At 51.7% G+C, this 13,806-nt stretch overlaps 1 protein-coding gene across 1 annotated transcript; it reads right to left on the bottom strand.

Annotated features, from left to right (window-relative positions):
* Positions 1-27: 27 nt before the first annotated feature.
* Positions 28-7,463, bottom strand: B9D2 (B9 domain containing 2). Its single transcript, XM_075537099.1, has 4 exons — positions 7,293-7,463; positions 6,764-6,855; positions 4,009-4,134; positions 28-581 (listed from the first exon to the last, which is right to left on the bottom strand). Exons 2-4 carry the CDS (start codon positions 6,849-6,851, stop codon positions 268-270), a joined length of 528 nt encoding a protein of 175 aa, XP_075393214.1. The 5' UTR covers positions 6,852-6,855; positions 7,293-7,463; the 3' UTR covers positions 28-267.
* Between the last annotated feature and the right edge of the window lie 6,343 nt (positions 7,464-13,806).

The raw sequence follows: 13,806 nt of genomic DNA, 5'->3' as shown, positions 1-13,806 counted from the left end.
GATAGAGTGGAGGAGACAGGGGCCCTTGAAAGCACCTTTATTGACATTCCCCATGTTGGCCCCATGCCGCCCCCCACAGCCCCCATTTTACAGAGAGAAAAGCTGAGGCCGACGGGTGCAACCCCAGGCTTTGAAGTCCCTCTGGAGACTAGCCACACATGCCGTGGCTGAACTCCAGGCCCCATGCTCCTGACCACTGCACCATCCTGGTCCTCACCAGGTATCCAGGCTGGGGGGGGGGGCGCCAGACACTGACAGGAGGGCCCCTTAGCACTCGACGCCATAGCGGTCAAAGTGGCGTAGCAGGAGGCCCAGCTGGAGGTGGACAGTGCCACCGGCAGTTGTGTGCAGGCGGTAGCGGTCAGCCCCGCTGTAGATGGTGTCCCCGTGCAGCAGCTGTGGCCCTCCACCCACGAAGGCCCGAGCCAGCTGCTCCCGCCAGCTGCCCAGGGGTCGCCACGTGGGGCAGTCCAGTTGGTGGGTGCCCGGGCTGCTGGGTACATGGCAAAAGCCATAACCAGCAAGCTGGCAGCGGCCGAAGCTGTCCTGGGACCACACCTGGAAGTGCAGCCGGGGCCAGCCTGCAGGACAGGAGGGAGCAAAGAATGGAGAGGTGAGCAGGGCCCAGCCTGCACCTGAACCCTACAACCTCGATACCTAGCAGGCTCCCCTGCACCACTCCAGGTTCTGCCTCAGCCTCAAAACACAAAAACAGAGCACACTCCCCGCGATCATGATCGGTGGATTCCTCTCACAGTGACCCTACCGGACAGAGGAGAACCTCGCTTGTGGGTTTCTGGGGCGGCAACTCCTTTGTTCCTTTTTTAATCATTTCGTTGGGGGCTCGTACAGCTTTGATCACAAGCCATACATCCATCGTGTCAAGCCATCATCATTCTCAAAACATATTCTTTCTACTTGAGTCTTTGGTATTAGCTTCTCATTTTCCCCCCTCCCTCCCCTCATGAACCCTTGAAAATTTTATATTTTTTCATGTCTGACACTGACTGATGTCTCCCTTCACCCACTTTTTTGTTGTCCACCCCCCTGGGAGGGGGTTATTGGTAGATCATTGTGATCGATTCCCCATTTCTCCCTCCACCTTCCCCTCCTGGTATGGTTACTCATTATTGTTCTTGAGGGGTTTATCTGTCCTGAATTCCGTTTGCAGCTCTTACCTGTACCTAGGTATATGCTCTGGTCTAGCCAAGTGTGTAAGGTTGAATTGGAGTCATGATAGTGGGTGGGGGAGCATTAAAGAACTAGAGGAAAGTTGTATGTTTCATCAGTGGTACACTGCACCCTGACTGGCTCGTCACCTCCTCGAGACCCTTCTATAAAGGGATGGGACTGTAATTCTTTACAGGAGTAGAAAGCCTCATCTTTCTCCCACCTAGTGGCTGGTGGATTCAAACTGCTGACCTTGTGGTTTACAGTCTAGTGCTTAGCCCACTGTGCCACCAGCCTGCTTGGTTTTTCACTTTCTTAGTTCCCCATCCCTCACCACACAGGTACCAAAGGGACCCCCCCCAAAAAAAATCCATGTTCTTCTTCTGCTCAAAACTCTCCCATGGCTCCCAGCTGCGACCCCAACAATTAAGACCTTTCAGATCCGGTCCGTGCTGTCCCTCGTCGTGGGCTCTGCTACGTCCCTATCTCAGCTTCCCCAGGCCCCAGATTAGCACCTTGGACCTTGTCCTGGAGGCCCCCTCCCTCCCCAAGCCCTCCTCTGTCCTCGGGGTGGGGTGAGTATCTTTTTTCTTTTATTTTGCAATCCCCTTTACACCCATCACCTGGGAGCCTCCTTCTCCTCCCTCTCCTGGGGGCCACCCAGTGCTCTTCAGCCTGGCAGTGGGTGGGTACCCTGGAGGTCCACCCTCCATGCTGAGCCCCTTCTTTCTGCCCCTTGAGCGAGGCAGACGGGAATCCTGCCCTTGAAAAGCTGACAGACATCCTTGGCAAGGAGCCTGGTAACTCCGCAAATGACAGGATGCCACCAATGGAGACAAAAGTCTCTGGAGAATTAGGCGGGGTGGGGCATTTTAATTAAGAGGTGGCCCACTGAGGAGGGGGCATGTGAGCAGAGGAAGGGAGCAGGCCAAAGGTGTGGACATTTGGAGGAAGACCATGCCCAGCTGAGCGGACAGCCCGTGCAGAGGCTTGGAGGGGGTGTGCCTGGTGGGGCCAGGGTGGCTGGAGCAGTGAGCCAAGGAAGACAGGTGGTGACGAGGTAAAAGGCAGGGTGTGCAGGGCCCTGTCACCCATGAGGTATAGAGTGGATTGTAGGTTCCCCAGCATGTCCTAAAATGCATGTTGTCAACCCCAGCCTCTACAACGGTGGTTCTACTCCCATCTGGGGATGAGTCGTCTTCGTTATGGTCAAGAGGCAGGATCTTAAGTCTGTCTCCTTTGGGATAGAGCTGGGGGGAGGCCCTGTAACCATGCAGGTGAGAGGCGAAGTTGACCTGTGCTAGGGCTTCCTGGAGGAGCCATATGCCGGGCTGAGACCAGAGGAGGAAAGAGGGGACCTCAACATTGGAGGGCAGAGCTGTGGGTCTCATTCTCCCAACTCAGCACCTACTTGGCAGTCAGAAGATCAGCCATCTCTAGGAATCACTCGACGTGAAATCCAACTTGTCCATCACCTGCTCAGGCTCCCCAGGGCCTCCCCAGCCTGGCACTCGAAGCCCTGCATGACCCGGCCCCACCGCCCTCCCACGCTCCCTCAGTCCTTTCAATGCCCCTGGATCCCTCTTCCTTTGAGCCTTCTTCAGCTCTCTGCACCTAGGGACTCTTCCAGCCTTTGGCCTCATTGTTGCTAATGTCCCCTTCATGCCAATGTCGCCTCCCCCAGGAAGCCCTCCTGGATCTCCCTCACAGGGCCAGGCACCTCTCCTGGGCTCCCGCAACCCCCAGGACCACCATCCCGCCCCCACGAGCTGTGAACGTCTCATTCATGGGATGGTGAGCCCCGCGAGGACGGGACTGGGGCGCAGTCCTCGGCATCATCCTGGCAACAGCTAACGCTGGCCGGACGCTCAGGAAATGCTCTGTGAGTAAACATTCCACTTCTGGATGCTTCCTCTGACTTGGATGCTTGGCAGCTATTCCTGAGCTAGTCTTCAGGGGCTAATCCTTCCGACGTGGGCAGCCACTCCTTCCTAGACGCCTCTTTGGCCGGAAGCTCTGCTGTAACCTGTCCCCTCTGGGGGACGCTGCTGGTATGTGAACCGCTCGTGGCATCATGGCCAGCAGCACAGCAACGCACAAGCCAGCACCGGACCACAAACCGACACGTTGTCACGAGGCTGTTCCTGGGCAAGAACCCCTGGCAGTGTAGGGGGTTGTACTGTTAACCTTAAGGTCAGCAGTTCAAACCCATGAGCAGCCCCATGGGAGGAAGATGAGGCTGTCTACTTCTGTCGAGATGTAAAAGGCTCGGAAATCCACCAGGGCAGTTCTACTCTGCCCTAAGGGGTGCGAGGCATCTGAATCCACTCCGTGGCGTTGGGTTGGGGTTTTATTGGCCAGGCCTGCTACCTGTGCCTCCCCAGGAACTGGCATTTCCAGCCTAGAGTGCTTTCTGACAGCCTGCCATTGCCCGAACCTCCCCAAAGAGCCTGGCTCTCCAGCCGAGCGCCCCACCCACAAAAGAACGCTGCATTCAGAGGCCTCCCCACCTCACCTTCGGTCCGTCTGGGCTCTGGGTCATAAACACCCAGATTCCTCCATATGGGCCCACTCTCCTTGGGCCTCTTCACCCAAAACCTCCCAGTCCCTCCCCTCTTATTCCCCTCCACCTCTATCCCAGGCCCTCAGCTTTGGGATCCCCTGCCTGGGGGTACCTCTGCTCATCATCTCTGGCTGGGCTGGGAAAAGAAACCCCCAAAGGGGTTTTCATCCCAGCAGCTCCAGTCTAATTACCCGACCCTGATCCCCCTCCCTTCCCCTACCATGTCTCCCTCCTCTCAGCCTGGGGGTGGGGGCACGTCCACTCCTCAAACTCACCTTGGAGGCCTTTGGTAGCAAAGTGCAGATCGATTGGGTGGGACCAATAGGCCATGTCCCCCACTTGGGGGGTGTCCACCTGCGTTTGGCCTTCCCGTAAGCCGGACAGGAGCTTCCACGCCGCCCCTGTGGGAAAAGCCGGGGACACTAAGGGGGGCAGGGAGAAGTGATACCGCGCAGGCTGTAGGATCCTGGCCTCTCCCTAGCATTTGAGGGCAGGGGTTACAAAGCACAAAGTCTGACATCAAATGCCTGGGTTCCAATCCCGTCACTACCTCTTCCTGCCCGTGACCTGTGGCCAGTTACCCTTCTCTGCCTCTGTCTTCCCATCCGTGACACGGGTGTGACATGAACTTGTTCCTCCTTGGTTCTTGAGAAGACCGATGCGCCGTGCCAGACAAGGCGCCCTGAACAGTGCCTGGTGCAGTGTGCTCGGGGTCACCTGATGACTACTCCCACCCCTATTGAGAAGCCTAGACCAAGGGCTAAGAGGAGGCCCCGAGTACCCGCCATCGGGGTGCTGGAAAGGGCGTGGAAAATGCACTGAGAACTTCCTACGTGTCCGATGCACTGCTCATCATAGCAGGCAATGACTTTCATCTGGCTTCCAGGCCTGATGGTGTCCTGGTTACGAGTCGGGCTGCCAGCAGCAAGGTCAGAAGTTCGAACCCACCAGCTGCTCCTCAGGAGAACAAGGAGGTGGTCTGCTTCCATAAAGGTTGATACTCTCGACAACCCGGTGGGGCCGTTGTCCTCCGGTCACCGGGATCTCGTGAGTCGGCATCTACGCCATGGCAGAGGGATTTTTAAGACCCTTCATGCCCACCCCACGGTTCATGGACTCTCTGTGATCCATGGCCTGGCCAGTGCCTGTTCACTGCCCTCACCTCCCATACTCTGCCCCTGCCTCACCTGCCCTCCAGCCTACTGGTCCAGTCTCTCCACGCTCACGGGCAGAGTTCCATCACACCTCAGAGCCATCTACCTGCCCTTCCCTCAGCCCAGAAAGCTCTGTTCCTGCATCTCCCCATGGCCGGCTCCTTTCCACCCTTCCCTCTTCAATTAATTCCCGCTCTCACCCCCGACAAGACCATCTGAAACTCAGGCCTCTGCACACCACCCATCCTGTTTCCTACGTCTCTGGCACTGGCCACTCACTGAAGTCACTGTGTTCATTTCTGACTGCTGGATTATGTTCTGAGCCACCTGGGAGGGAGGTCCTGGGGGGACTCCTTATCTCCATGTCACAGATGATATGTCTCCCACCCCAGCATGTATGTGATTTCCGGTCATTTCACATGAAAGCGAAAGTTTGATATTGAATAAGGAAGGCTGAAGAAGAATCGATGCATTTGAATAGGGTGCTGGCCAAGAAGACGGAAAGTCCCGTGGACTGCCGAGAGAACTACAGTCAGAAAGCTTAGAATTGAAGAAGGTAGGGCGAGGAGGCGGGGAATAAAATAAAAAGCATCGAGGAAGGCGAGATTTCGTCTCATGTACTTTGGACATGGTATCAGGAGAGCAGTCCCTGGAAAGGATGAGCATGCTCGTTAAAATAGGGGGGCAGCCAAAAAAAAAAAAAAAGAGGAAGACCCTCAGCCAGTAGGATTGACACCACCACACTGCCACAGGTACAGCCCCATGGGAAGAAATTGTCTGTGTCGGGCTCAGGAGGCAGGCCCAGGGAAGGCCATTTAACCAGATGAAACAAGCCAACCCGCAGTGGACAGGTGGGTCATGATCAATAACAAGCCACAAGGAGATCTCTGAAGAATGAGCAGAGGCTGACGGGACAAGGACCTTCCTCCAGAGCCGACAGAGACAGAAAGTTTGGCTCCCCTACAACTGTCCCCTGAGTTCAGACTTCTAGTCGCCTGAATTTTGAGAAAATAAAATCTCTTCTTTGTGAGAGCAACCCTCTTGTGGGTATTTTTGTTATAGCAGCAACAGAGAACACAGACACCCCAGAACCTTGCACCTCTGTGGCGTTGGGAGCCGAACCACACTGCCTCTGACTGGAAGCTGTGACCCTTGGGGACTTCTGGGATTCCCCTCTATGCCTGGGGGGATGGGCTTGGCTGGCTGCCAGTTCCTTCCTGCTCAGAGAATTGTGAAAAGCAGAGAAAAGGCTCTCCTCTGGAAAACTTCAACTCAAAAGCAAACAAACAAACTCACGGTCCTTCAGTTGATTCTGAGTCATAGGGGCCCTATCGGCCATGTGGGCTTTCAAGACTCTAACCTTTTATGGGAGCAGAAAGCCTCGTGTTTCTCCTTCAGATCAGTTCCTGGCTTCAAATCGCTGACCTTGCGGTTGGCAACCCAGTGAGTAACCACTCTGCCAAGGCTCCTTGGGGAAACTTCCAGGATGACAGTAAGGACTCAAACAGATGCTGTTAACCAAAGAACTACTACAAAGATAGGCCCTGAGCCCCAGGACACCCCTGAGGAAGTGAAATTTAAATAGGAGTGTTGTCTCTGCCTACAGCTTTGAGGGGTGGAAGTGGGGATTGTCAATGGAGTCATCTAGCCAAAGGTCTCCTGTCCTAAGAAGCTATGTTCCCTGGGGAGAATCTGAGGGACTGACAGACTCTGCAGGGAGCCCGATTGGAACCTCTGTGGGCAGGGGTGTGGTCTGGGCTGAGTCCGGAGGGTGGTGGAAGGGGAGGGTTAGGAGTGGGGTCACGGGGGTGGGGTGGTGGTCAAGAAGCGGGCCCGGCATCTCTGGGCACTAGGGAGCAGTCCAGGCCGGGAATACCTGTGTGGACACCCCACTTGCAGAAGAGGCTATTTTCCGAGAACCCGGTGGCCCCCAAGATTTGCCCAATCACGTGCACTTCCGCCATGGCCCTGGAAATAGAAAAGTACCATCAGAGCCTGATGAGGTATTTATTTTCTCTATCTGACAGATAGTCTCCGTGTGGCTCAGCGAGTAAACGGCCGTCTCGAGATTGCCAACCGGATTCAAACGCCGGAAGCAGGGAGAGCTCATAACCACGACCCCAGTAGGGCAGCTAACGTTTATAACTCGCCTTCCGCCAGCCCCTGCATCCTCTCCTCCACCTGGGGCTCAGCCCAGGAAGTCCCACTCCGGGGCTCTAAGGCTCCGCCCACAAGCCCCGCCCCGCAGTCAGCCCCGCCCCTGCTGCGTGCGGCGCATGCGCACTACGTAGCGCCTTCGGTAACGCATGCGTCCTTCCGCCCTCCGCGCGCGCCTCACGGCTAAAACCCAGACCCGCCGCGGCGGATGCCGGCTGACGGCGGGGACCTTCGCTCTGGAGCCTGACCTGTCCTCCTCTGCGCGGACGCCGGCTTCCTGGGCCCGCCTTCCGCCTCGCTCAGCGCCGTCCTGGCAGCGACAGGCGGGAGCGGCCCGGCCCTCGGAGACAGCCTTCGCCTGCCGGAGCCCTGGTTTGTTGCTAGGGCAACAGCAGCCTCTACCCTCTGGCCGAGGACCCGCCTTGCGCGCCTCTAATTGGTGCTCACCGTCCCTGGTGGGCGGGGCAAGACTGTGACGGATGTGTTCGCCCCTTGTTCGCTCCAGTTTAGGAAAACAGTGTTATCCTGCTCCAGCCCGAGGTGCTGCCTTTGGGGATGGGGGTGAGATCTGTCTTCTGGAATGTGGCTGGGATGACTGGAGTGCCAAATCCTATTCCCGCTCCGCGAAATGAGCATCGAAGCTCTTCTCCCCTTCTGGATCACAATCCAGACCTTGTGTGTGTGTGCATCTCCCAGCCACACAAACGGAAGCCATTCTAACACATCCAGACCGGGTTCTTCCGTGTTTTCAGTTCCCCAGACCCCTGAAGATCCGGGAAATCCGCCCGCGACTTCTTTCTCAGAAATGCCACGCCGTTCTTCACCTTACTGCTGATTCTGAGCAAAGGAGAAGGCGGAACAAAGAGGGAGGAACTGGGCCTCGGAATGTGCAGAAAACGCCCTTTTAGAAGATTGAACGGCCCTGTGTGATTTATCCATGTCATGGGTGCGTGGGAAACAGCATTTACACAGCCGGATTTTGGAGCACCCCATGTTCTCTTTCTTAGATAGAAACTTAGACCCTAATTCTTTCAGGCCAAATCAGGGAGTCCAGCAAGAACATGAACCCCACTGTTAACAAAGCAGACTCTTATCAGCTACCAACTCTAAAGTGAAGAGAAGACAGTAACAGCAGCCAGGTGTCCATTCCTTACTGCAATCGGACAATCAATGCTACGAAATCAAGAGGGCAGCATTAACCTAGGAAAAATGCTCAAGAGTGTCAGAAGGGATAGGAAAGGAGAAATGGAAGTGGTAAACCCATGGAGGATGTGGACAGCGAACCATGACATTGTGGAGACTGCATTCCATGTCACAAAACAGTGCAACAATTGCTGAAGACAAAGCAGGTGCATAAGCAAATGTGGCGAATAATGCTGATGGTGCCCGGTTCAAAAGATAGAGCATCTGGGGTCTTAAAGGGTTGAAGGTAAACAAGCGGTCATCTAGCTCAGAAGCAACAAAGCCCACATGGAAGAAGCACACCAGCCTGTGTGATCATGAGGTGTCGATGGGATCAGGCATCTAAGACACAGAACAAAATCATACCCAATGTGAATGGGGTGGGGGCATGGAGTTGAGGACCCAAGGCCCATCTGTAGACAATTGGACATCTCACAGAGGGGTCACAGGGAAGAGATGAGCCAGTCAGCGTGCAGTATATCACTAATGAAACACAACTTTCCTCTAATTCTTTGGTGCTTCCTTACCCCCACTATCATGACCTCAATTCTACCTTACAACTCAGATTAGACCAGAACATGCACACTGCTACAGATAAGAGCCCACAACACAGGGAATCCAGTATAAACCCCTCAGGGTCAACAATAAGAGTGGAGATACCAGGAGGATTGGGGGAGGGTGGGGAGAGAAACGGGAAAGTCACAAGGACCGACATATAACCCCCTCCCAGGGGAACGAACAACAGAAAAGTGGGTGAGGGGTAACCGAGGGTGATGTAAGATATGAAAATAATCTATAACTTAACAAGAGTTCATGAGAACCAGGGAGGGAGGGGGAAGAAATGGGGAACTGATAGCAGGCTCAAATGGAAAGAGAATGCTTTGAAAATGATGATGGCAACATATGTGCAAATGTGCTTGACACACTGGATGCATGTATGGATTGTGGTAAGAGATGTAAGAGCCCTCAATACAAATATTTAATAGTAATTTTAAGGTGCAGATGAATTGTGGAATGGAAAACCAAAAGTTTCTTGGCAAACTTCCAGTCACAAAAAAACTTAAAAGTAATTCAGTAAGATAATATTTCATTTCTCTACCCACTTCCTCCCAGTGTTTCCCATTTCTCTTCCTCCAACCCTCCTTTCCTAAAGCTTCCCAGCTTTGTCCTTGGGTAAATGCTGCCCTTTGGGTTTCAACTGGTTGCTTAATGTAAGGTGTGTGTACCTCCCTGGTGTTGCTGTTCACCTTATAGACCCATCATCGACTGTGTAACTGAAAATGAGGCCCTGAGTTCATTTCCAGACCTAAAGGGTGACTAAGGGCTATGGTCTCAGGGAATCCAGCACTCTATCCAAACAGCAAACCTGGTCTTTAAAACTTTTTATTATTTTTTAGTGGAAAACTTTTATTCATATTGTTCTAGAGAAACTCATCTGTACTTGAGCAACTTTGTCCAACAATGGGGAGTCCGTGGGTGCTGGTGGAAGTTTGGAGACTCCTGGACACAATTAGGGTAGTAGTCAGTGTCTGGTGTGAGGTCGGGATGGATTTTTTCTTTTCTGCTGTTTGTGCCATGTTGAGTCTGGTATTGATTTAGGGTTCTGGTACCCAGGCTGTTTGGAACGGAGGATGAGAATGATGAAAATTGAATATCCCATCAAGTTCACACCACCAACTCCTGGTGACCCTGTGCCAGCACAGAACTCGGCTCCATAGTTTTCAATGGCAGATTTTTTTAAAACTCATTTTATTGGGGGCTCGTACAATTCTTATCACAATCCATACATACATCAATGGCTGATTTTTTTTCTGAAATGGATCACCAGGCCTTTCTTTCTGGCCTCGACCTGCTAACCTTCCAGTTGGCAGCTGAGGATGTTAACCATTTTCACCACTCGGGGACCCCCTGATTATTTTTTTTTTAATTTTAACAATTTATTAGGGGCTCATACAATTCTTATCACAGTTCATACATATACATACATCAATTGTGTAAAGCACATCTGTACAGTCTATGCCCTAATCATTTTTTCTCCTCTTTTCTTTTTTTACATTTTATTAGGGACTCATACAACTCTTATCACCATCCATACATATACATACATCAATTGTATAAAGCACATCCATACATTCCCTGCCCCAATCATTCTCAAGGCATTTGCTCTCCTGATTATTATTTTTAAGACTGGTCTTTTTAAGATGATTTCAAGTTTGTTCCACATCCTTGTGCCCTTCCATTCAGGATCTTTCAGAGCAGTTGGTCTTGGAAGCCAGGCACCATTGGATGCCAGAGTCTTGGAGACTGATGTTGCCATGGTCTAGTCTAGTCTAACTCATTGGACTGACTGTTTCCATGTGTCTTTGATTGTCTTCATTCTTTGATTTGCTCAGAACAGGAAGGGAGAGGTCAAGAGTTTTAGTTCAGCCGACCATTTGAGCTTTGAAGGCCCCAGCCAATACTCAAAATTAGGATGTAGAATGGGGGGCAGATTCATTTTCTTAATCTTAATTATTAGAGAAAAAATATCTTAGGTGGTGCAAGTCATTTTGCTCAGCTGCTAACCTAAAGTTTGGCAGCAGTGACTTGGAAGAAAGACCTGGAGACTTACTTCCTGTGTGAGTCCAGGTAGACTAGAGAAACAAATTCATGACACTCATATGTATATAAGAGAAAATTTATATAAAGGGTAATTGTACATGAAGAAAGCACCCTAACCCGTCCAGTCCCACACTCATAAGTCATAGCCCATATGTCTGACACCACACCAATCTATATATAAAGCCCTCTTTTGACTCACAGAACACATGTAATGACACCAAATGCAGGAAGATCACAGGGCAGTGAAAGTCTTCTGGATCCAGTGGTGGTGTAAGCATCTCAGCACTGGCAGGGGTCTGCACGTGGCTTCTCCAAGTCCAGGGTTCTGGCTGCATCAGAGTAGGTCCATGTGGCTTCTCGGGAATGTCTCGCAGGGAGTCAGCCTTGTCAGTAGAGAGTCTTCAAGGGAGTGAAGTAGTGAGAGTCTCCCCAGCCTCCAAGGAGGAAATATCAGGGTTTTCCCAAAATCCTCAGGGGAAGGCCATGCCCACAGAAGCCTGATTGCCTGTGACCCGAGATTGACAGACTAGACTCCACCCCTTCACTTTTAATCCTCTCAAATTCCAAATTGACAACAGGTTATGCAACTACCACACTTCCTGAAAACCAGCTATTGAAAATTCCAGGCAGCACAGGTCTACTCTGATAACACCTGGATTGGGTGGCCTGAGTTGGAATCCACTTGACAGCTACTTATTTACTGATAATATTAACCAATAGGAGAGTGTGTGAGGCTGGTGTGGTAGTTACATAAACTTATGTCAACTTGAGGGTATTCAAAATGAAGGGGTGGAGTCTAGCCTGTCAATCAGGTCACAGCCTAATACTACTTCCTTGTGGGCGTGGCCTTCTCATGAGGATTCTGGGAACTTCCTCTCTTTTTCCCTGGAGGTGGGACATACACTCACTCTCTGCTTCCCTTCCTGCTCCTGAGAGATGGAGGAGCCAAGTGGGAGACCTGTTACCTACCAAACCCCAAACCAAAGTCACTGTCCTCAAGTCAATGCCCTGTCTTTCTCCTGTGGAGCAGCTGGTGGTTTTGAACTGCCGACCTTCCAGTTAGCAGCCTGATGCATAACCACTGTGCCACCAGCATGCCTCCTTTCAAGGCATGAAGCTTAACTCCACTTCTAACCAGAGGGACACGAAGGAGAACTGGCGCCACAATGGTATATGTATGGGGCTGCTCACTGCAAAGGCAACAGTTAGAAACCAGCAGCTTCTCTGTGGGGAAAGCAGAGGCTTTCTCGCCTGCAAATAGTTAGTTACAGTCTCTGAGATCCATGTGGCAAGTATACCCTGTACGGCAGGCAGTGTTACTGTGAGTCGTCGGAATCCCCTAAAGTGAGGGAGGGAGGGGCTGAGTGGAATGTGGTGGAGGTGTGGTGTGTGCTAACAAGAGCCACTGCCATGGAGTCAATGGTGACTTGAATGGCAGTCCTGTAGGACAGGGAAGAAGTGCGTGCCCCCTGTGGGTTTCCGAGACTGCGACTCTTTACAGAAGTAGACAGCCCTGTCTTTCTTCCGTGAAGCAGCTGGTGGTCTGAAACTGTGCACCTTGCAGATAGATGGCAGCCCAACTCGTAACCAACTACCCCCACCCCCACCCCAGTGCTCTTCAAGACAAGGTCATTTAAAAAAAAAAAAGAAGCTTCCTTCTTGTGTTATTTCCTGTGGCCATTGTAACAAAATACCCCCCAAAATGGGGTGGGTTTCAGCTACAGGATATGTTGTCTCAGAGTTCTGGAGGCTGAGAATTGGAGGTCAGGGTATATGGTGGCTATGCTGATTTCCTTCTGAGGCTTCAAACCATCAGTCTCCGAGGATCTAACCTTTGAAGAGGGGGTAACATGCGTACAGGAAAATGTGAGCATCACGGGCGATCAGCTTGATTGATTTTTTAAAAACGTTTTATTAGGGGCTCATACAACTCTTACCACAATCCATACATACATCAGTTGTGTAAAGCACATCTGTACATTCATTGCCCTTAACATTTTCAAAGCATTTGCTCTCCACTTAAACCCTTGGCATCAGGTCCTCTTTTTTTCCCCTCCCTCCCCACTCCCCCCTCCCCCCTCCCTCATGAGCCCTTGATAATTTATAAATTATTATTTTGTCATACCTTGCACTGTCCGACGTCTCCCTTCACCCCCTTTTCTGTTGTCCATCCCCCAGGGAGGAGATCACATGTAGATCCTTGTAAATGGTTCCCTCTTTCCAACCCACTCTCCCTCTACCCTCCCAGTATCGCCACTCACACCCCTGGTCCTGAAGTTATCATCTGCCCTGGATTCCCTGTGCCTCCAGCTCCTATCTGCACCAGTGTACATCCTCTGGTCTAGCCAGACTTGCAAGGTAGAATTCGGATCTTGATAGTGGGGTGGGTGGAACAAGCATTTAGGAACTGGAGAAAAGCTGTATTCTTCATCGGTGCTATATCGCACCCTGACTGGCTCATCTCCTCCTCTAGACCCCTCTGCAAAGGGATCTCCAGTGGCTGACAAATGGGCTTTGGGTCTCCACTCTACACTTCCCCCTTCATTCACTATGGTAAGATTTTTTTGTTCTGATGATGCCTGATACCTGATCCCTTCGACACCTCGTGATCGCACAGGTTGGTATGCTTCTTCCATGTGGGCTTTGTTGCTTCTGAGCTACATGGCCGCTTGTTTATCTTCAAGCCTTTAAGACCCCAGACGCTATATCTTTTGATAGCCGGGCACCATCAGCTTTCTTCACCACATTTGCTTATTCATCCATTTTGTCTTCAGCGGTTGTGTCAGGAGGGTGAGCATCAAAGAATGCCAATTTAATCGAAGAAAGTATTCATGCATTGAGAGAGTACTTGAGTGGAGGCCCAATGTCCTCCCACCACCTTAATACTAAACTTATAAATATAGGCACATAGACCTATTTACCCATCTTCATATATATATTTGCATATATACATGTCTTTGTCTAAACCTCTATAAATGC

The sequence above is a fragment of the Tenrec ecaudatus genome, chromosome 18, assembly GCF_050624435.1.
Source record: "Tenrec ecaudatus isolate mTenEca1 chromosome 18, mTenEca1.hap1, whole genome shotgun sequence".
Lineage (NCBI taxonomy): Eukaryota > Metazoa > Chordata > Mammalia > Afrosoricida > Tenrecidae > Tenrec > Tenrec ecaudatus.
Note: the sequence above shows the minus strand (reverse complement) of the source record. Positions and strands in the feature narration are given on the sequence as shown.